This window comes from Eptesicus fuscus, chromosome 1 (genome assembly GCF_027574615.1).
Source record: "Eptesicus fuscus isolate TK198812 chromosome 1, DD_ASM_mEF_20220401, whole genome shotgun sequence".
In the NCBI taxonomy this organism is placed as follows: domain Eukaryota; kingdom Metazoa; phylum Chordata; class Mammalia; order Chiroptera; family Vespertilionidae; genus Eptesicus; species Eptesicus fuscus.
Genome location: NC_072473.1, coordinates 7,279,451 through 7,301,567, shown reverse-complemented (window position 1 = coordinate 7,301,567; position 22,117 = coordinate 7,279,451). Strand labels below are relative to the sequence as shown.

Sequence of the window (22,117 nt, the reverse complement as noted above, 5' to 3'; positions counted from 1 at the left end):
CCCAGACATCCTAATCCTTTAGAATCCCCAGACAGCTATGCAGACACTTTCACAGAAGTGTATGCATGCATGTGTATGTATGCACGTGAGCATATGCACACACACTTTCCCTGCATATGTAGTTCCTTTCCTTAGTCTAAGTTTAATTAAGGAACCTGGATTTCTCATATATATGCATTTAAATATAGAACTGCAGAAGTAAAAGAGCTGCTGGTAGCATGAGCCTCCCACTCCCCATTCCCCACCAAATGGCCAGGTTTCTGGATTTCAGAGAAGAAGGACCAGGCCTTCTGCTGGTTCTAGCTGAGCATCTGAAACAGGTGTAGCTAGAGCAGTGATTATTAGCAAGTGCCCACAGTTGGTATGCCCCCTACTGTTAAGTACTATCTATTGTGGGCAAGGCCAGACCCTAATAAAACACAAAGGTTTAAGAAGTGGGTCATATTTTTCTTTATCCATCTATAAAGATATATGTAAAACCTGAGCAGATACTTTAAAATTGGCCTTTTATCTGAAAACTAGAGGCCTGGTGCACAAAATTTGTGCATGGGTAGGGTCCCTAGGCCTGACCGGTGATCAGGGCCAATCAGGGCCTTCTGGCTGCTGGCCAGGGCCTTCCTCCCCTGGCTGCCAGCTGCTGGCCAGGGCCTTCCTTTGTTCCATGCCACCCCACCCCCTGGTGGTCAGCACATGTCATAGAGAGTGATAGAACTCCCAGTCTCCCGGTTGAACTCCCGTGGGGACACTTTGCATTATATATATCCATCCCCAGGAAATGTTTTTTTTTTTTTTTTTTTTTTTTAAGGAAAAGAAAAAGTGTGCCCTTGATTTACCCTGGAAAAGTTTTCCTCTTTTTAATTTTTATTTACTCTAATTGGAATTGCCCCATCTTGCTCTTTTCAAACCAACCTCTCTGGTCACTAAGGAAAATCAAGGGCCATCAAACAGAGACCTATAAACCCCAGCAAAGGACCAAATACCCTGATCCTGAGAAAGGAAAGAAAGGAAATGAACTTCATTGAGTGCCTACTCTATACCTGATCATTTCTCACATATGACCTAGTATAATCTCCACATCAGTTCTATGAAGCATTATTAGCATTACCATCTCTAAACGGGGAAACCAAGGCTTAAGGAAGTTTAAAAATTGACCCTCAGTCAAATAGCTAAAAAGGAGCAGTGCCTGAATTCAAAGCCAGCTTAGTTTATTTTTTTAAGTTGCTATATCGTAAAATCAACATTATTGCATTTTGATGTGCAGTTTTATGAAATTTAACACATGTATAGATTTGTGTAATCACCACAACAATCAAGATACAGGAAAATTTTCATTTATGCTACCCTTTTATATTCATACCCTCCCCCAACCTCTGGCAATCTCTGATCTCTTCTTCATCACTACCATTTTGGTTTTTTTGAGATTGTCATAAATGGAATCGTACAGTATGTAACCGTTTGAGATTGGCTTCTTTCACTCCCAATGCCTTTGAGAGCCATCCAAGTTGCTATGTGTACCACAGTCCATTTTTTTTTTATTGCTGAGTGGTATTATGTGGGATGGATGTAGCACAGTTTGCTTAACCATTCACCCACTAAATGACATATGGGTTATTTCCAGTTTTATTTTGGTTATTGCAAAGAAAGCCAAACTATAAACATTCATATAAAGGTTTTTCTGTGAACATAAACCCTCATTTATCAAGGGTAAATTCCTAGGAGTGGGACTTATGGTTCATATGGTGAGTGAATGTTGAACTTTACAAGAAACTGCCAACACATTTTCCAGAGCACTATAACATTCAAAGCCAGTTTTGAACACTTTGAATCCATGTTCTCACCTCTTCAATCAGCTGTCTGTCCAGAGGACAGAGGGGTTTATTTTATCGGGCAAAACTTCTTTTTGGGAGATGTTATTTCCACTTGGAACTTGAAGGAGGCCAAGTCACAAAACTTAAACTTAGACTCACAAGTTTAACATGGCCTGAACAGATTTTTTGACAGGTGGAAGAGTAAGAAATGGAAACAGAGGGGCAGTGGTGGGGGATATCTCTGGAGAACAGCTGGGAACCTGGTGGTGCAACTTTACTCCAAACCAGGGGAAATTTTTCAGTTTTCGATAAGCCTTAAACACCAAGTTAAAGGTGTAATGCAAAATGTTCTTCCAGTGAAATTGAAGTTGCTAAGAGTTGGAGGGAACAGGAACTATTTGTACTGCAACCTGATCTGCCTCCCTACGACCACTACAAAGAACTGTGCCCCCAGGCCACACTTGTAAATCTCTAAGCAAATCTAGGGAAAGTTGTGTGAAATGTGTTCCCTCCATTGCTCACAAGGAAGCTTCTGGGTTTTCCAAATATACAAATTCTATTCACCTCACCCCCTTATGAGCAAACTTCCTGAAGAAATATTGCCGACACAGTTTGACAAAATAACATCAACAGTTTGTAAAGGCTTGAGACATAGTCTCAGAGCCACACTTCTCAAGAGGTCCAGTGAGGAGCTTTGCTTAGCTGGCCACCTTTTTCATCTAGAACAGGAGGTTTCTTCATATGTGAAGTAAAAATATAAAACAATTTGAAGAAATTCTTAAAATAAGTATAATTAGGACCCTTAAAGAGATAAAGAATGAAATAATATTCATAAAATAAAATTACAAGTTAGGAAAAACATACAGAAATGAAACAAAAAGCAGATAGGAAAGAGAATGAAATAGAAATATTTGAAATTAGAAATATGATGGTTGAAATTAAAAGCTTAACAAAATAAATTGTAGATCACACAATTGAAAAATTGGTGATTGAAGAGATGAATTTAATTTACGCATAACACACAAAAATGAGTTGGAGAAAAAGTTGATAAATCTGAAAAATATATTTAAGATATATGTAAGATCATTAAAAGACTCCAATGTATTTCTAATAAATATTTCAAAAAAATAAAAACAATGTAATACAACGGAATAATGAAAAATATAATGATTGAGAACAGAACTCACATTTATAAAAAGTGGATGGCCTCAGATTTAAACTGTTATGAAGGTCTGTTTCAACTTCTCAACTTTGCTGTTGTAGAATGAAGGCAGCCATAGATACTATGTAAAATAAATGGACATGGCTGTATTCCAATAAAATTTTATTTGTAAAAACAGGAGAGCAACAGGCTGAATTAGGTCAGGGGGCTATATTTTGATAATTCCTAATCTAGAAAATTAACTATTGTATATGTTTTCATGTATATTTCTCCAGATATTATATATGTTTTAAATTATATATGATTAATTAACAATGGTTAATTGTTTATATATTTGATGCACATTATACACACAAATAATTTTTAAAAAGATATAACTGAATCATACATGAACACACTTGCTCTTCTGAGCACCCACTTTCGGACAACTCAGTATACATCATCATATCTAAAAAAAAATCTACTCCCCAAATGCTGTTGAATGCAGATTCATTCTTCCCAATACACACCTATATCACTGGTTTTGATGCTCGCATAGTATTTCATTGTATACGTGTATAGTTATTTATATAACAATGCCCCTAATTTAGAACAAATAGGCTGCATACTGACAATCTTTTGTTGGCCAAGTCATTTTTTTTAATTTAAAAAATATTTTTATTGATTTCAGAGAGAGGAAGGGAGAGTGATAGAGACATAGAAACATCAATGAGAGAGAACATCATTGATCAGCTGCCTCCTGCATGGCCCCTACTGGGGATCAAGCCCACAACCCAAGCATGTGCCCTGACCCGGAATTGAATTGTGACCTCCTGGTTCATGGGCCGATGCTCAACCACTGAGCCACACTTGCCAGGCTGGCCAAGTAATTTTTACTTACAAATCCAGGCATCATATCAGTCAATACAGTTCATGCAACTGTGTGGAAAGGAAATTTTCAGCATAAACTGAAGAAGTGTATTTTATGAGAAAAACACACACCCATGTCTTTGAAATAGCAAACAGATTTAAAAAGAAAAAAGGCTCAGAGGAATAGAAGTCAGAAATTTCAGGTTATTAGAATCAACAATCTTTTTTTCTTGTGTGACTTTAGGCAGGTTCCCCAGGACTTTATGGGTCAGTTTCTCAAACAAATAATAGAATGAAAACAATTGTCATTGGCTCCTGTCACAAAAACAGTGCAATTTAAAAATATATATTAACTAGAGGCCTGGAGCATGAAAATTCATGCACTGGAGGGGGGTTCCCTCAGCCTGGCCTGCCCCCTCTCACAGTCCAGGAGCCCTCAGGGGCAGGAGGCAACCCAGTGATCAGGGGAAGGCGATGCCCCCACCACACCTCTGCTGCTGCCACTGCCGGCAGTGCAAGCCTCAGCCAGCCCTGGTTACCTGAGCCTTGGGTGGCCCTGGGTGGCTGGGCAGCTGCCATCCAAGGCTTGCCTGAGCCTTGGGCCGGCCCTGGGCAGCTGGTGGGCTGAAGGCACCTGCCACAACCCCTTCCCCCCCGCAGGGCTGAAAGGACTGGGGGACTCTGGCAGGGCTGAGGGGACTGGGTGCCGCCATCTTGTGGCTATGGGCACGACCATCTTTGTGACAGTGTGACAGTCAATTTGCATATTCCCTCTTTATTAGATAGGATTACCTGTGGCTGCTGTACCAAATGACCACAAACTTGGTGGTTTAAAACAACAGAAATGTATTCTCTCTCAGTTCTGGAATTCAGAATTCTGAAACGAAGGTGTAGGCAGGAGCTCTGCTTCCTCCAAAGGCTCTTAAGAGTGAATCTTTCTTTGCCTCTTCCAGCTTCTGCTGGCTATAGGCCATCCCTAGCTTGTGGCTGCATTATTTTAATATTTACCTCTGTCTCCAAAAGTCTTCTCCTTTGTGTTTGTGGCTTCCCCTCTTCTGTTTCTTATTAGAATACTTGTCTTTGTATTTAGGGTCCACGTGGATAATCCAGGAAGATCTCATCTCAAGATCTTTAATTTTATGACATCTGCAAAATTCCTTTTCCCAAATAAAATCACATTTACAGGTTCTGGGGGTTAATATGTAGACATATTTTGAATCCCACCATTGTTTTTAAATGTTCTGAGTACCTAGGGGGAAATAAGTAATCCCTTTGATTCAATCATGTGAGCAGAATGTGATTAAAAAATACTAGTTTGTTTTCCCTAGGTACTGTTGTACAATTGGATCATCCCTTTAATTTCTTTTCAGCTCAGACAAAGGTTATCAGACAAATTAAAACTTTAGTAACTTGGTTTCATACCACGATTTTGTTTGTTTTTCCAAGAGGTCAATGTTAGAACAATCTGAACAGCAGATTAGGGCGGCTTCTGGCTTGGAGGAACTGCTGCAAATCACACACTTCGAGGACTGGAAGCTGTGGAGATGCCGACTGAAGCTGAAAAGTTTTACCACCCCGGACTCTCGCTCAGCATCCCATCGGTCCACCAGGTTTGCGGCAACTTTCTATGACATTGAAACATTAAAAGGTAGGTGTGTGTGTATGTGTGTGTGTGTGTGTGTGTGTGTGTGTGTGTGTGTGTGTGTGTGTGTGTGTAGGCCAATTCTTGCTCTTTCTCAGATAGTAACAAATGCACCAACCTCTGCCAAAAGTTTGAGCAGGGCAGCATGTGTTAGGGAGAGGAACAGGGGCCTGATTTCATAGCTTTGGTGTTAACGGAGAATCCTACTTTTCTATATCTACTCTTGTTTTCCTATATTAACTCTGCAGAGAAATATAGTCAGTATGATTTTGAGATTTAAAAAATCAACACAAAAGAACACTTCAAAATACAGAAGTATATTTAACTCAAAGATGTGAGGGCAAAACACCCCAGAAAGATGGTTTTTAATTTTTAAAAAATCATTGTGTTTACTTAAAAATAAAACAACCTTGGCATTCATTAATAAAAAACATTCTACTGCTATACATTCATAGATAAAAACTGATAGTTTAGATATAACATTTTATTGCTTTGCTATTCTATGTTTTTTTTAAAGTAAAAAATGAAAAGTAAAAGTTGGAAGCTAAATTTTAATAACGTATGCTGGTATTACTAGCAGAATAATTGATTCTCTCTAGGCGAAATAATCTAAACTCCAGACTATAAAATAACATAATTGGAAATAAAGGGAATGATTGTTTCATAGTAAGGATGGTGGTCCTTTATAAGAAAACCATTGTCTATATGTACTGTATCATAATGAATAAAATGCATGCCAAATGAAATTGTGTGGCTTCCAATTAGGCATTTAATTTTTTTTATGACATGTCAACATAATGCAAGAAGCCACTGTAGCAGTGTTGACCTAGCATTTTATTTTATTTATTTATATTTTTATCTTTATTGTTGAGAATATTACAGATTTCTATCTCTTTTCCCCCATTGCCCACCTCTACCCGGTTCCTGCCCCACCCCAGGACCTAGCATTTTAGAATTGATTAAAATATGATTGCCTGCTAATGGATTATATTTATCAAATAATTCAATTTGACTACTAAGCCAAAATCATTCTTTTCTTTCTTTCTAGAGTTATCTTTACTTTTCCCCACTTGTAAAAAGATGATGAGGTTGCACAGGCCGCTTTTGTTGGCTGTGGGGAGGCTTTGTGTAGGCAGGGATAAATTTCTCGGCTGCATCGTGGGCCTGCGTGTGAAGAGGATTCTTTGTGTTTTTGTATGACTGTGTGTCTAAATGAGTTGAGATCATTGGAACCATGGCCTAGAACCCATTTTTAGCCAGAGGTTTGAAGCTCTAGTCACTTCTTTGTGGTAAATTATCCTGGACTTTATGAAAGCAAAGAGGTCAGGCCTCACCTGAGATCCAAGGCCTTAACCAGATTACCTGTGTAAAGAACTGAGCAGGGCTGGAGATACTCTGTGAAGACAGAGTTAGCCAAGCATTACCATAAAACCAAAATTAGGTGATTTTAAAAAGTCAGTGACATTGACATTTCCTAAGGAGGAAACCATAAAAAGTGTAAAAATATTTTTAAAAGCTGTAAAGTATCTCATTATGTGGGGGATCATCTGAAATTCTGACTAGGTTAGAAGCAGTAAATAATCAAATGGGCGTAGTACATCACTTATAATTTGTTATCAACTCTCCCTCATGGATTTCAGGGTAATCTTGGAGGCAGAACAGACATGCTGGTGGTATGAAGACTAGTAGAGTTATGCAGGCTTTACTCGGTGACATTGGTCATAGTTCCATACAATTTTGATTAAAATCTTACTGCTCCAACTCTCAAAACTTAGTTTTATAAAAAAGCAAATGGAAAACAATATTTAAGTAGAATTTTAAACAGTAATATCTTCATAATTTAATCACTTGTTTTTTTCTAGGATTCATGATTAATGGTAGTGAGATATCTATATTAACATCTAATTGCATAACTTATCTCTCATATTTATAGACTTTAGGCTCTTTATATAAATATTCAAAATCAGAAATTTAAAAAGGTTTCTTAGGATAAAAGATTTTATTATTAAAAAAAGAGTTTAGGCAAATTGTCTAGTGTTGTAATGTTTCTCAGCTGGCCAAACATCTTGTATTTTGTGACTTTCAGTGATTAAAGAAGCAACATATGAGCAAAATTGAGATTAAGAGGGGGAAAATATGGAAACATGTTTTAAGGGAATAATTTATAGGCCATAGTCAGATCTCCAACAATAACATTATGTTTGTGTTCTTTAAGCAGATGTTCCTCTGTCTCTTCTAGTGGAAACATGTTCACATATATGGGAATTTAGAATATTCTGGGGAGAGACCAATACACATTTTTGAAGATGGGGTAAAAATGGAGAATTTATCTATTGCTGCATAACATTTAACCTAAAACTTAGCTGCTTAAAACAACATTTTTTTAATCTCACAGTTTCTGTGAGTCATAAATGCAGACATGGCCTAGATGCGGGTCCCTCCTGGGCCTCTCCAAAGGATGCAGTCAAGGTGTCAGCGTGGGCCACAGGGAGCATCTCGAAGTTCAACTGGGTTAGGATGTGTTTTGAAGTTCACTTAGTGGTTGTTGGCAGGACTTAGTTAGGCAACCAACAAAAAATGTATGCCTCAATGGTGCTAAAACCTGTGCACTCCTGGCTTCAAGTAGAAGACATGCTATTCATCTGTGTCATATAAATTGCTTAATAAATAACACATGTTATTTCTTTACACTCTTCCATTTACTTCTTAATTGACCAGCTTCTTCAGATATACCAATGTGGTTATATATAGGATATGGTGTTCTTCACCAAAGAAAAATACAATTATATTCTAGAAAGGTATTGTATAAGGGTGAAGGAACAGATTTTGACTCTAATTTTTCTGTAAACAATCTTTGGTTAAAGGAGCGACAAAAAATAACTAGTAAAATAAGCGCTACGACTGTGTCCAGCATAACCCTGGCTCACATTGGCATGTCAGGTCAGTTTCTTCTGCTGGCACCAATGAGCTTCCTCTCTGCAGTTATAGATGAGGAATGGCAAAGAACCCAGTGCAGCCCTAGAGAGACGTGTGTGGAGGTCGCCAGTGAGCTGGGGAGTAGCACCAACAGGTTCTTCAAACCTCCCTGTGTGAACGTTTTCCGGTGTGGCGGCTGCTGCAATGAAGAGAGCGTCATCTGCATGAACACCAGCACCTCGTATGTTTCCAAACAGGTATGAGGACACCAGGTAGCATGTCCTCTGCCAAGTCCCAATGACGATAGTGTTGACAGCTGCAACTGAGCTTTTTGCCAAACACTGTGCTAAATGCTTTGTGTGCGTTGTCTCATTTAATCCGTGAAACAAGCTAAAAGGGTATCTTTTTATCCTTCTTTATAGAAGAGAAAACTTAGGCTCAGAGAAGTAACTTACGGCAGAGCTGGGCTTCAAATCTAGGTCTGTGAGACTCCAGAGCCTGAATTTTTATCAGTCATTGCCTCTGTGATACTATAATCATATGGAAGTTACTAGAATAGACATTAAAAGGAATGAAGACAGCTGCATTGTTGATTAGTTAGGTTCTGTGTTGTTCAAATGGAGTGACTGAGAAGCGTTTAACGGGATAGCGCAGTGGTCGGCAAACTCATTAGTCAACAGAGCCAAATATCAACAGTACAAGGATTGAAATTGCTTTTGAGAGCCAAATTTTTTTAAACTTCAACTTCTTCTAACGCCACTTCTTCAAAATAGACTCGCCCAGGCCATGGTATTTTGTGGAAGAGCCATACTCAAGGGGCCAAAGAGCCGCATGTGGCTCGCGAGCTGCAGGTTGCCGACCACTGGGATAGGGGAAAAGAGGAAGGGCTGGTGCAGTACCCAGAGCTAGCAAAAGGGGGACCTGCTTCCACCTGTGGACTGAAGAGTAGTTATGGGACCCAGAGAGAAAGTGAGGAAGAGGGCTGCAGGACTGGCTGGAGGAATGGTGGCCAAGGTCAACCCTTAGCCTGGCAAAGAGTGGGGGGTAGGGAGTATGGAAGGCAAGAAGACCTATAGATGTCATTCATAGATGTCAGTGTCTTGGGACACAGAGCCCAGTGGGGAAGGAAAGAGAGAGGATGCCATCTCTGGAGAGGCAAATGGAAAATATGGAGCACAAAAGACATTTGAAAACAATTCTGCAGTCTCCATGAAAGAAATAATTCTTCCCTTTCCATCTCATAAAATCCTTTTTGCTCAGTAGATAAGTTTTTCTTTTTATTGCTACCATATTGTTGCAAAATATAATTGTTGCATAGGAGAGAAGTAATAACAAACTTAGGAAAACATATTAAAAAGCGGTAAGTCAAACTACATTCCTTTTGGCGCTATTTTGCAAATTCCTTGTGCATGTTCATATATTCATTTAATTATCACATTTGCCTATATAGTCTTTATTCTGTATGCATATTTACCATATATGTGTGTGTATATATATATATATATATATATATATATATATATATATATAAATGGAATGCTGATTTGTTTGGCAATAGGTTCTTATCCTTAATTTTGTTCCTCCTACCCCCTAAAATACCCCTTAAACTATAGAGTTTCATTTTCTAAATCCTTTTAGAGAATCTCACAACTTGTCAATTCCGACCTCTACTATTTGACAATCAGGTCAAAAAATAACAAGCATGGCTAAGCACCAACTCTCAGAAAAAACAAAGCTTGCATTAATGTAAAAGGCTTTAGTTCATGACCACGTTATTTCCTAGAACATAGCTGAAAAATTTCGCAATAAGATGAAGTTTATGCAAAGTAAACACTCTAAAAACACTCTCTTACTTAGTCTCATGGAATTCCATTACATATTGAAAGGTCAGAATAAACACAACGTTAATGGATTGTTTTCACTTAATAGATAGTTGAGTACTTTATTTTGACTGCTGTACTCAACAAATGATTAGTTTTACAGAATGTACTTAACTGTAAGTGTACAGCAGTTTTTATTTCCAAATATGCATATTTGAACATTTTAATTGTGTTTTTTTAACTACCTCTCATCCCAAAGTTATGGACTATTTCATGAAATACCTCTTAGAAACAAAGCGAATAAATGAATTTTCTATGTAGCAAAGACTACATCGACGTGATTGAATGGACAGAGCATTAAAATCAAGTTCAAATTCATCCATACCTCATAGAACCACTCTAGAAACAAAGTAATTGACATTTCTCTAAATTCTACTTCCCAAGATCCCACCTTGCTCCTTCTGGTCACAGCAATTTCATTCCAAAAAGTAATAAAGTATATTCTTAACAGTATCACCTCTGCCTCTAGAATAGACTGTCTGGGTTCAAATGTCCACTCTTATAATCAATAGTTATGTGGCCTTAGGCAAGTTGTATAACTTCTCTGTCCATCTATTTATTCACCTGTAGAGGTTGGGGAGGGTAATAAAAACCACCCACCCTATATCATTGTAATAAGGAATAAATGAATTAATATAAAAGTGCTTACAATAGGGCTGGCATATAGAAACATAGAATGAATGAGATTCATGTTACCTATAATTCAGTGGTTGGACATGATGGTCGTGTATCAGTCAGTTATTATTGTGTGATGCTGCATAATAAACATCCTAAAACTCAGGGGCTTTAAACAACAAAGACTTATTCTCACTCATGTTTCTGAGATCTAGTTAGTTTAGAGTAGGCTCCATAGGGCTTGAATCCAAGCTACAGGTTGAGTTCAGGTCTGTTCCCTGTGTCTTTCATCTCTTGGACCAGCAAGCCTGTCAGATCATCCTCTTCTCATAGCTACAAGCCCTACAAAGTATGCACAGTTCAAGTTTGTAGTTGTGTCATATCTGCTACCATCCTGTTGACTAAAACAAGTCACATGGCCAAGTCTAAAGTCAAAGAACAGGAAACTATTCCTTCAATGGAGATAGTATGAGAAGTGATAAGTAAATTTGTTTTTGAACAATAATCTCTTCACCATGGTCTCAAAGAAACTTCATAGGAAAAAAAGAAAAGAAAAAAGAAACTTCACTATTTACACTCAAATTTAAAGCAGGAGCATGAAGTAACAGTACCATTTTACAAGGGCACCAGTGGCACAGAAAAATTAGATTTAATCAAGCTTAAATACATGGTAAAATTGGGTAAGTCCCCAGTCAGCTGATTCCCAGCCCAGCCCAGCAGTCTTTCCACTATGTTAGCCTTTATCCTTACTAGTTCTGTTCTTGATGAAAAAACTTTGCTAAAGTCACTACCATAAAGGACAAAGGCAAAAATGCAAACTGTAGAAATTATTCTTTTAAATATATGTGTATTATGGTTATTTTCTCTACTCTAGCTCTTTGAAATATCAGTGCCTTTGACATCAGTGCCCGAATTAGTGCCTGTTAAAGTTGCCAACCATACAGGTTGTAAGTGCTTGTCAACAGCTCCCAGCCATCCATACCCCATTATCAGAAGATCCATTGAGGTCACAGAAGAAGATGGGTAAGCATTTCTTGTATTTGATTAGTACTTGTTCTTGCCTTTGCCTAAGTTGTGTGTGTAGAATACTTCATTAATTATAGAGTCATCACTTTCTCTTCAAGTTCTTCATTTTTTAGCTTCTAACTCAGATTTACTGGTAATACGTTTGGAAAATACGTTTTTTATCATGTGTTAGATGTATATTGCAGTAGGACCAAACAACTCAGTGCTTATTAACTTAGCATGCCTGCGTACACCTTTGTTCTTAATATGCATAGTCGAATGCAGTCGTAAAACTTTCTTCCAGCCTCAACTTTGGCACATGTTCCCTCATTCCAAAACAAACATTAAATAAAACTCATTCTAGGCTGTTTATACATCTCAGTCCCAAAGTTAGGGGTGGGAAAAAGGTTCCTGGAGTCATTGGCAAGTGCCAAAATTATCTGCATCTGAGTTTGGAGATTTTCTAACCCTTCCTCTTGAGATTACCAAATGAAAAATTCTTATTTAAAATGAAAATTACTTAAAATTCAATTGACTTTGAAAATTTTCCAAGAGTATTTTGTGATTCTTTATGACACAAATTATAACACCCTGAACTGTTCTGGAATCAAAGAGAAGAATCATTGATTTGGAAAAAAAAATTGAGAAACAAATGAAGGTCAAATTACAAACACTGCGTAAAAATATAAACTAACTACGTTGAATACTTAGATCTTGCAAAGATAAATCAATAAACACATGTGTGAGTGGCAAGTGAAAGAGAGAGCTGGTGGTTATATGTTACTTAACAGTGAGCTAAGAAGACATCTCCACCTCCCTTAAGCAGAAAAGAAAGCTCATCTATAAGGCACATTTATCCTCAAGATGTTCCTGCTATTCCAACCAATGTTCTTTATTTTAAATAAGATAGTGCTATGTTAGAACAATATTTACTTTTGGTAAATAGGCTCTGTTGACAGCTAATTTGCGTCATGTTAACACCAATCTTCTTAAAGATTATAACTTCCCAAAATTACAGTTTCATTTCCAAAGGTTTCTAAGTAGAATATTTGTAATTACAGAATTACTAATAATACGAAGTTCATAAATATGAATTAAGCTATTTGAAATCTTAACTATTCTCACTCAGAAATATATGCAATGTTTTTTAAAAATGTTTCAAAGGTATGGTTGCCCTTGAAAGCTTTTAAATCTGGTTTATTTCTTTTTTCTAGTTGTTCCCATTCCAAGAAACTCTGTCCTATTGACATGCTATGGGATAGCAGCAAATGTAAATGTGTTTTACAAGAGGAGAATCCACTTGCTGGAATGGAAGGTAATGAGAGCAGTATGAAATAATAATAGTAATAATAAAAATAACAATAGCAACTAACATTTATTGAGTGCTTAATATGACCAGGCAATGTTGTAAGCCTTTTATATGTATTAACTCATTATATCCTCACAATAACCCTATAATGTACTATTATTATCCTCTTTTTTACAATCACAAAGTGTACATACTATGATGTCTAGTGATTTTCTCAAGGTCATACAACTAAAAGTGATAGAAGCAGTCAGATTCCACAGCCCTCTGTGCTTTAATTATATAGCAGACCCACTAATGCATTATCTGCTTTATAATATTAAAGAAAAGTCCAAAGCATTTAGAGCATCCCAAAACATTTAATTTTAAAGGGGATGGAAACCTGTAATGAAAGCCACTTCAGAACTAAACAGTTAACCACATTTTACTAACTTATTTATATAAAAGTCTCACCAGAACATAAAATAATTTTGGATTTCTTGGTTTCTTTTAACTGTGTCATGTGAAAACATGACAGTTATTTGAAAAAAGGGGTGGGGGGATAAGAGGAAATTTTTTCTGAAACTAAATCAAATTAAAAGTAAAACACAGCTATTAGACTAAGGGGAATTGGGAACCAAATGAGATAGGCAAACATCACTGCTCATAACTCATAATGCTGTGATTTTTGGTGATGAGCATTTGGCTAAAAATTAATGCATTTTTGTTTATTTACCAAGAACTTGATATGATTCCACTGGGGAAAAAATTATAAAGAATCATGCAATTTTGAACTTTGCTTGTTTTAAACTATGATTTATTTGCAAGCAAGACCAGTAAGGATTCAACTCTAAGGAATCAGTCCTTAGAAACCATAAGTAATATCTTACTTCCTATATTTCTATCTGTCAGCATGAAAGTTTAACCCAGATTTTGAGGGAAACGTAACGTTCATGTAATTTAAATGCCCATGAAGATCTTGAATGTTATCTGCGTCCTTCCCACCAAAATTCATCCATCCTCTGCTGGACATATATCAGTCATGGAGAAACTCACCACCTACCGAGGCAGCATAGCTACTCTGACCATACTCTTATTGCTAGTAAACTATATTGAACCCAAATCTCTCACTCCAGAGCACTACCTTCAATGGAATTACAGTGAGAGTCACATATATAAATTGCATTTTATAGTACTCACATTAAAAAGATCAAAAGAAACAGGTGAAATGATTTTTCATATATTTTATTTAATCCAACATATCAAAAATTGTGTCATTTTAACATGCAATCAATATAAAATTTATTAATGATTTATCTTCATTTTTTTTGTGCTAAGTCTTTGAAATCCACTGTGAATTTTGTACATACAGCACATCTGTATTCGGAGTTGCCATTTTATGCTCAATATGGTCTGTAGCAACCATGTTGGATATACCAGCTCTCGAGTATCAACTCATTATTTCAGGGTTTACCCTATAGATTCATGTAAAACAAGTATAATTCTTTCTCCATGTGACTCATTTATAACAGTGTTAGAAAGTTATTGTGGGAGGCAATATACATAGAACTTATAGGCTACTAGTATTCTAGTCAAGGTTTTCCTGGTCCACAGCTTCTGAGAGAGATTTGTACTCAGGAGATTTGCATGCAAGTACCATGCATTAAAGTGTGAGAGGGAATCAGGACTGGGCAGAGGGAGAAGATGAACTGTGTTGCAGTTGCTAAGAGGTGTCAGCCAATCCTATGGGGAGCTGAAGCTGGGATGGTCCTTGGGAGGATGCCCCCAAAATTCCATCAGTTTATTGGTAAAAAAGATAAATGGAACAAGTCTGGGTCCTATGATCTTGTCATTCATTGTATGTGGGCTACCTCGGGAAGGGGATGTAACCTTAGGTAACATGGCCTCTTTCTGCTGAAGGTAATTCCTGGGGAGGGACGCAGCTGGTGCACATGGGTGCTGAGGGTTAGGCAGAGTAGTGGGGAAAGAGAGAAGTGCTCTGAGCAGGGGAAAAATGAGTGCTCAGGACTGGAGGTGAGAGAGCATAGCATGTTGGAGTGCTGGAAGAAGTTGCATGGTGGTGATATAATGGAAGAAGAGGGGTAGAAGTGAGAAAGAAAGCTGGAGAGATTCACAGGGCACTCTATGAACCTTGTCCCAGAGCTTAGATGTGATACTAGGGGCAAAGAGAAATCACTCAACTGGTTCAAGCAGGAGACTGACAGCAACAATTAGCATTTTAGCAAAATCAATCCAGTAGCAGAGTAGAAGAGGATGAGTTGTCCTGGGACCAGAAAGGAAGCAGAGTACCTTTTGAGAAGTTGTAGTATTGATGGAAGTGAGAAGCATGGGGTAACCTGGATCATGATCACTTCTAATTTTCATGTCCCATAATTCAATTAATGTGGGTCAAGTTCCTGGTCACATCTCCAATGGTCTTATCCAATGGATGACATATACTGAGCTTATTGTTCACTAAACACCTTTTGCACACTTGTGGCAGTCAACTGCCTTTTGTACAATGACCTCGTCCCTGAATGAGCACATTTTAATTAGTGAATCTAAGTCCAATTGAATAGTATCCAGTTAGATTCAGCTCATTGCTCTAAACTGTTTTAAAATACCAAAAAATGAAAAATTGAGTAGTCCTGATTTTGTATTTTATATTCGTCAAGATAGCCACAACTTCAAGAATTTACTTGGAAAAAATCCATCAGTTTATTGATAAAAATGATAAATGGAACAAGGTTGGGAACAGAATACATTCGCATCACATCATCAACCTCCCTATGATTAAAATCAATATATAATACTACAAAGCCGTTGTAATCAAAACAACCTGGTACTGGCACAAAAACAGGCGTATATATCAGTGGAATGGAACAGAAACCCCAAAAATCAACCCACACCTTCATGGTCAATTAATATTTGACAAAGGAGGCAAGAGCATACAATGGAGTAAAAACAGTCTCTTCAATAAATGGTGTTGGGAAAATTGGACAGGTACATGCAAAAAAAATGAAATTAGATCACCAACTTACACCATACACAGGAATAAACTCAAAATGGATAGAACATTTAAATGTAAGTGGTGAAGCCATAAAAATCCTAGAAAAAAACATAGGCAGTAAAATCACAGACATTTCTCATAGCAATATTTTTGCCAAAATATCTCCTAAGGCAGAAGAAGCAAAGGAAAAAATAAATGAGACTACATCACACTAAAACGTTTCTGTACAGAAAAAGAAACTATCAACAAAATGAAAAGGAACTCCACTGTGTGGGAGAACATATTTGCCAATGATACACCTGAAAAGGGGTTAATTGCCAAAATATATAAAGAACTTATACAACTCAACACCAGGAAGACAAAAAATCCAATTAAAAATGAGCAAGGGACCTGAATACACACATCTCCAATGAGGACATACAGACGGCCAATAGATATATGAAAAAATACTCAAAGTCACTAACCATCAGAGAGATGCAAATTAAAATGACAATGAGGTACCACCTCACACCTGTCAGAAAGTCTGCCATGAATAAATCAACAAACAAGAAATGCTGGTGAGGATTCGGAGAAAAAGGAACCCTCATGCACTGCTGGTGGGAATGCAGACTAGTGAAGCCACTGTGGAAAACAGTGTGGAGTTTCCTCAAAAAACCTAAAAATAGAACTACCATTTGACCCAGCGATCTCACTTTTGACAATATATCCTAAGAATACCGAAACACCAATCAGAAAGAATATATGTACCCATATGTTCCTAGCAACGTTACTTGCAATAGCCAAGATCTGGAAATAGCCCAAGTGCCCATCAGTAGATGAGTGGATTAAAAAACAGTGGTACATCTACACAGTGGAATACTACACTGCTGTAATAAGGATGGAACTCTTACCCTTTGAGATAGCATGGATGGACCTGGGTATTATTATGCTAAGTGAAATAAGCCAGTCAGAGAAAGACAAATACCATATATATTCATGAATGACTTCAGGGTATCACCTTTAGCTAGTTGCTGTTTTATTCAGTTCTCCTACATCCAGTCTCTATTACTTTTAACTTGTCTAGAGAGACTGAGGCCTGCCTCTGCCAACTATCTTGCTGAAGTTCAGCGAACACCTAAGTGGGCTGTGTTTCCCGAAACCATGGGTCTAAGAATGGAGTTAGTCTTGCCAGAAGTTTTCTGAATGAGTCTCTACTGCCACCTTGTGATCCATGCAAATCTGTAAGCGCTTCTTAACTATCCTTTAACAAGCTATTCTCATCTTGCCCCAAAGTGACATTTGCTTCTCTGGCATACGGCTTACAAAGTTCATCTTTTTCCTCTTCAAAGATAATTAATTACTGATCAGTTAAAACTATGAGATTGGATGACACAAGGTTGCCATTATTAATGGTCAGATAGTGGCAAGAACATATGGTGTAACCCAATGTTTTGGAATGTTGGATGAGATTTTTCAGTCTCCATACATCAGCTGAATTCAGGATCCTTTTATTACACCAAATAAACTCAACAAATATTTATCGAGTGCCTATTTTATGCCAGAACAATGAGACTTGGTTCCTATAACCTTTAGGATTTTTAAAAAAATATATTTTATTGATTTTAGAGAGGAAGGGAGAGGGAGAGAGAAATAGAAACATCAATGATGAGAGAGAATCATTGATTGGCTGCCTCCTGCATGCTCCCCTACTGGGGATCGAGCCCGCAACCCAGGCATGTGCCCCCGGCCGGAATCGAACCTGGGGCCCTTTAGTCTGCAGGCTGACACTCCATCCACTGAGCCAAACCAGCTAGGGTGGATTTTTTTAATTAATGGAGGAAACAGAGAAATAAACAGACAAATATAAGAAGTCTAAAAGAGGACAGGATGGAAATATGCACATAGCAAGGGCACTTGGCTAAACTTGGAGAATTTGAGAAAGATATTGGGGGAAAGAATTACGAGCCCAAAGGCATGAGTGTGAGATACTCTGGCATATCAGAAGAAAGTACTATAACTATAATTGGTATGGGTGGAACATAGGAATGGAGAGAGAGAGAGAGAGAGAGAGAGAGAGAGAGAGAGAGAGAGAGAGAGAGAGAGAGAGAGATGAGTATGGTTCATGTCAGTTCATGGAGTGTCTTGTATGTCCTGGTAGGAAAATTGGCTATTATTTTGAAAGAGAGGGTAACCTTTTAAGGTACTTAAATCACTAATGATTAGATTTGCATTTGATAACCTTATGGAGAATGAATTGAAAGGGTAAAACTGTGTTGGCAAATGAGTGACAGCCATCTACACAAAAAATACAAGGTACTGGCTGAATTGAGGCAGTGGTAGTCGTGATGGAAAAGAATGAACAAATTCAGGGAGGCAGAACTCAGAAGTGGGTGGACATGGTGATTAGGTTCAATATAGCAGATGAGTCAAGAGTAATGGCACCCTTAGTTAAATCAGGCAAACTGGAGGGAAGCAGATTTGAGTAAGAAAGTAAACATGTACTTGCTCTGAAGCCTTCAATAATGCTAAGGTGATATAGTCAAGTTCTTCCAAAGTTTCTCTTTCATTTTTTTGCAATGAATTTCAACTTGATGATTAGACTTGGACATGGAGCAATTGTACACTTTCTAGAAGTGTCTGTCAGCTAAGTGTATAAAAAACTTCTCAGACCCTCCTCTCTCAGCTGAACATATCTCCCAGAAGATATCTGTGGAATCCAAGTTCATTATACCTATTTCCTTTTTATATCAGTGTTGTGATCTGTGGTGAGGAACTACATCACTGTTTCTATCCACAATCTGAAAGGGCTGAAGTGTATTTCTACAGTGCCAATACTTCTGTTCCTCTTTCCTTTTAATCTTCACCTAAAAACTGGGGATGACTAGACTCATAATCCATACACATCTTATATTTTATTATTCATACTTGATTGTAAAAGTTTGCCTTTTTAACAAGTCACCAACCTAAAAATCTCTAAAAAATATTACCAAGAATATTCAGTTTATAACATTTTTATCACAAGCTGAAGAGAACACATGGATTCTGTATTTTCATTATGAAATTAGAGGTGAATCTCCCTCATTGTGGAAAGATTAGGGAGAAATCTACAGGAAGGGAAATTTCGTGAATTCAAGTGATTTGAGAATGATGTAAAGAATACACTTTGGGAATGATGTTATCCATGCTACAGCTATTCGACCAACACTTCTCTATTTCTGTGTAGACCCCTCTCACCTCCAGGAACTGACTCTCTGTGGGCCGCACATGAAGTTTGATGAAGATAGTTGCGAGTGCGTGTGTAAGACCACCTGTCCCGGAGATCTCATCCAGCACCCAGAAAACTGCAGTTGCATTGAGTGCAGAGAGAGTCTGGAGAGCTGCTGCCGGAAGCACAAGGTATTTCACCCAGATACCTGCAGGTGAATGGCTTTTTCACTTTCGCCTTAACTTGACTCATCGACATTTAATGTAAATGCCATTTTGATTTAGTGGGATTCCTTATTAAGCCATTTTTTTCAGTGCCCAAGCCCCTTTTTGATAGTAAAGCAGAGGTCTGGCAACTAAGAATAAGCAAGAGATTACAGAGTGATGATTAATTGAGAAATGAAGAAAATCCTGCTTGCTATTATTGGCTTATGGATCTTAAGCAAAAACTAGAATGATGAAATTTAAACAATTATTTGTGGGGGGTAATGGGGGGTTTCAGATCAGTAGACTCTTTGGTTCAGTATCTCTCAATATATGAACATATATGTTTATTTGGTTGTTTTATTTCTTTGAGAAAGAGCATATCACTGGATTTATGTAGCAAGAAAATTATTGATGACTAGAACAGTTAAAGGTTACTGAGTGCACTTTAATGGATTTGGATTCCATGTGGGATAACTATTCAGGATTTTATATTGACACTTTAAATACATATCTGGAAAATTTACTTTAAAAACTTAAATCAGAACAGAGCTATTTCGTTGAATTATAGTCCTGGATTCTGAATTCTCACGTTTATTTATTTATTTATTTTTTACAACAGCTGTGAGGATGGATGCCCCTTTCACACCAGAATGTGTACAAATGCTAAATCAGCCTGTGCAAAGCATTGCCGCTTTCCAAAGGAGAAAAGGCCTACCCATGAGCTCCACAGTCAAGAAAATCCTTGATTCAGCTTTGTTCCCAAGTTCCTCCTCCCACATTTTAAACAGCATGCCACGTTGCCAAGTTGCTGTCACTATTTTTCTTTTTTTTCCAGGTGTTGGAAAAAATTCATTTCACATAGTACTAGGTGAATCCAAACCAACCTTCCATTAAACAGCAGCTGAGGATTCCCTGGTTCCTTGATAGATAGCTTCTCTGCACACCAAGGAGTGGAGAAGAGGGAGCCTAACCCTTTCTGTTTGGTGAATGAAAAAGGTTCGATCATCATGGAATGATAAGTGCTATGTGACTGATTACTCACAGCAGATGAGGCAATTTGAATAGTCTCTGAGTCCTTTGCTAATTGCAACTCTCGTGAATTATTCTGATTCTTCCTTATGCAGATTTGATTCATATGATCAGCACTGATTTTCTGATTACTGTCCAGCTTGTAGTTTTGAGTTTACCAAACTCTTGTCTGTTGTTTCATATTTAAGTGTATTTAAAGAAAATAAACACCATTATTCAAGCCATTGAATTTTGTGTGTTATTTAATTTGGTTCCACTCTAAATTTTGTGCTAAAGAAAACAATGTTGTGAAGAGAGAAAAGAATTTAGAAGTGGGGCTTGTGGGGAGAGACATAAGCACAACAAAACTTGACACCAGTTTTGGAAAACCTAAGGAGTAGCTATCACAAGGTTTAAGATGCTAAACAATGTTAAATAAATGTGACCCCAAAAATCAGTTAGAAACCAATCTTTCCTTTGAGATTCAATTTAACTTGACTTGACCCTCATCCCAGGGCAAAGGAGAGCCCACGGACTCCCTGGAAATCTTTGGATCTGCCCCCAAACCTACTCAAACCATGTTTTGGTTAGTGGCTCTATCTTCCTAATTGCCATTTAGGTGGAGCTATTATCAGGAATTCTGGTCTAGGACAAAACTATTTGCAATTTGGCTTTGCACTAAACCCCCTCCCTCTTGCCTCTTCAACCCCCAATAAACACCAAGAGATTTGCACTTGGATTCTGAGGCTGGATCTGATCTGGGGTGGGGCTGGTCCTCAGGGTGGAGGTGGGGTAATTGGCCTATTGCCTTATTACAATTCACTGGTCATTGTACAGAAATACTTATCATACTAATAGTTTTGGTATGTGGGCTGATAATTCTCTATTACCAAGAGCTTAAAGCAAATACAATAAATGCCAGTGATGTATGATATCCCTAATTATCTAAGCCACAATGCGAGAGAGTTAGTAATATGACAGCTCTGATTATAAATCTGTGACTAAGGCAGTGTGGTGGGTGGTTGTTTAGAGATGGAAACAGATTGGAGAGCATAATGATCAAGTTGGATGATATTAAAATGCTGTCTGAGATACTTGATAAAGGAGATGACACAAATAATCCATTTTAAGGCTTTTAAGGGAAGCAATAGATGGGTGAAAATTGTAAGCTTAATGAATTTGGTCAATAAGAGCTAGACTTTGTCTAATTTACTCAAAATGCTCAGTGTGAGAACAATGTATTGCATATAGTAGATGCCTAATAAATAATTATTTAATAAATAATGAAGTATTGCATTGATTTTGTGATCAGGGAATGGGAACTCATCTGCCACTGGAATGCCCAAGGTGAACTCTCATTCTCCAAGGTCTCTCTACATTTGGCTTTCCATCATTCAGTGTCTTTCTTGCGAGAGCTTCTTCACAGCACAGCCATTGGTTTTCAGTTGGAAAGGTTCCAATAGGACATGCCCCAGTACATAAGCACTTAGAAAGTTTCTGCTGTGTTTCATTTACAGATATCCTATTGGCTAAGCAAGTTGAGTGGC

At 37.7% G+C, this 22,117-nt stretch overlaps 1 protein-coding gene across 1 annotated transcript in view; it reads left to right on the top strand.

Moving 5' to 3' along the window:
• The window catches only part of VEGFD (vascular endothelial growth factor D), a 28,639-nt gene extending 7,915 nt beyond the window's left edge, over positions 1–20,724 (top strand). Inside the window, exons 3-8 of the mRNA XM_054715532.1 lie at positions 5,266–5,467; positions 8,444–8,634; positions 11,747–11,895; positions 13,092–13,192; positions 19,375–19,570; positions 20,182–20,724. Of these exons, the coding sequence (XP_054571507.1) occupies positions 5,266–5,467; positions 8,444–8,634; positions 11,747–11,895; positions 13,092–13,192; positions 19,375–19,570; positions 20,182–20,308 (966 nt within the window). The 3' untranslated portion in view covers positions 20,309–20,724. The remainder of the gene's footprint in view (positions 1–5,265; positions 5,468–8,443; positions 8,635–11,746; positions 11,896–13,091; positions 13,193–19,374; positions 19,571–20,181) is intronic.
• Positions 20,725–22,117: the final 1,393 nt, after the last annotated feature.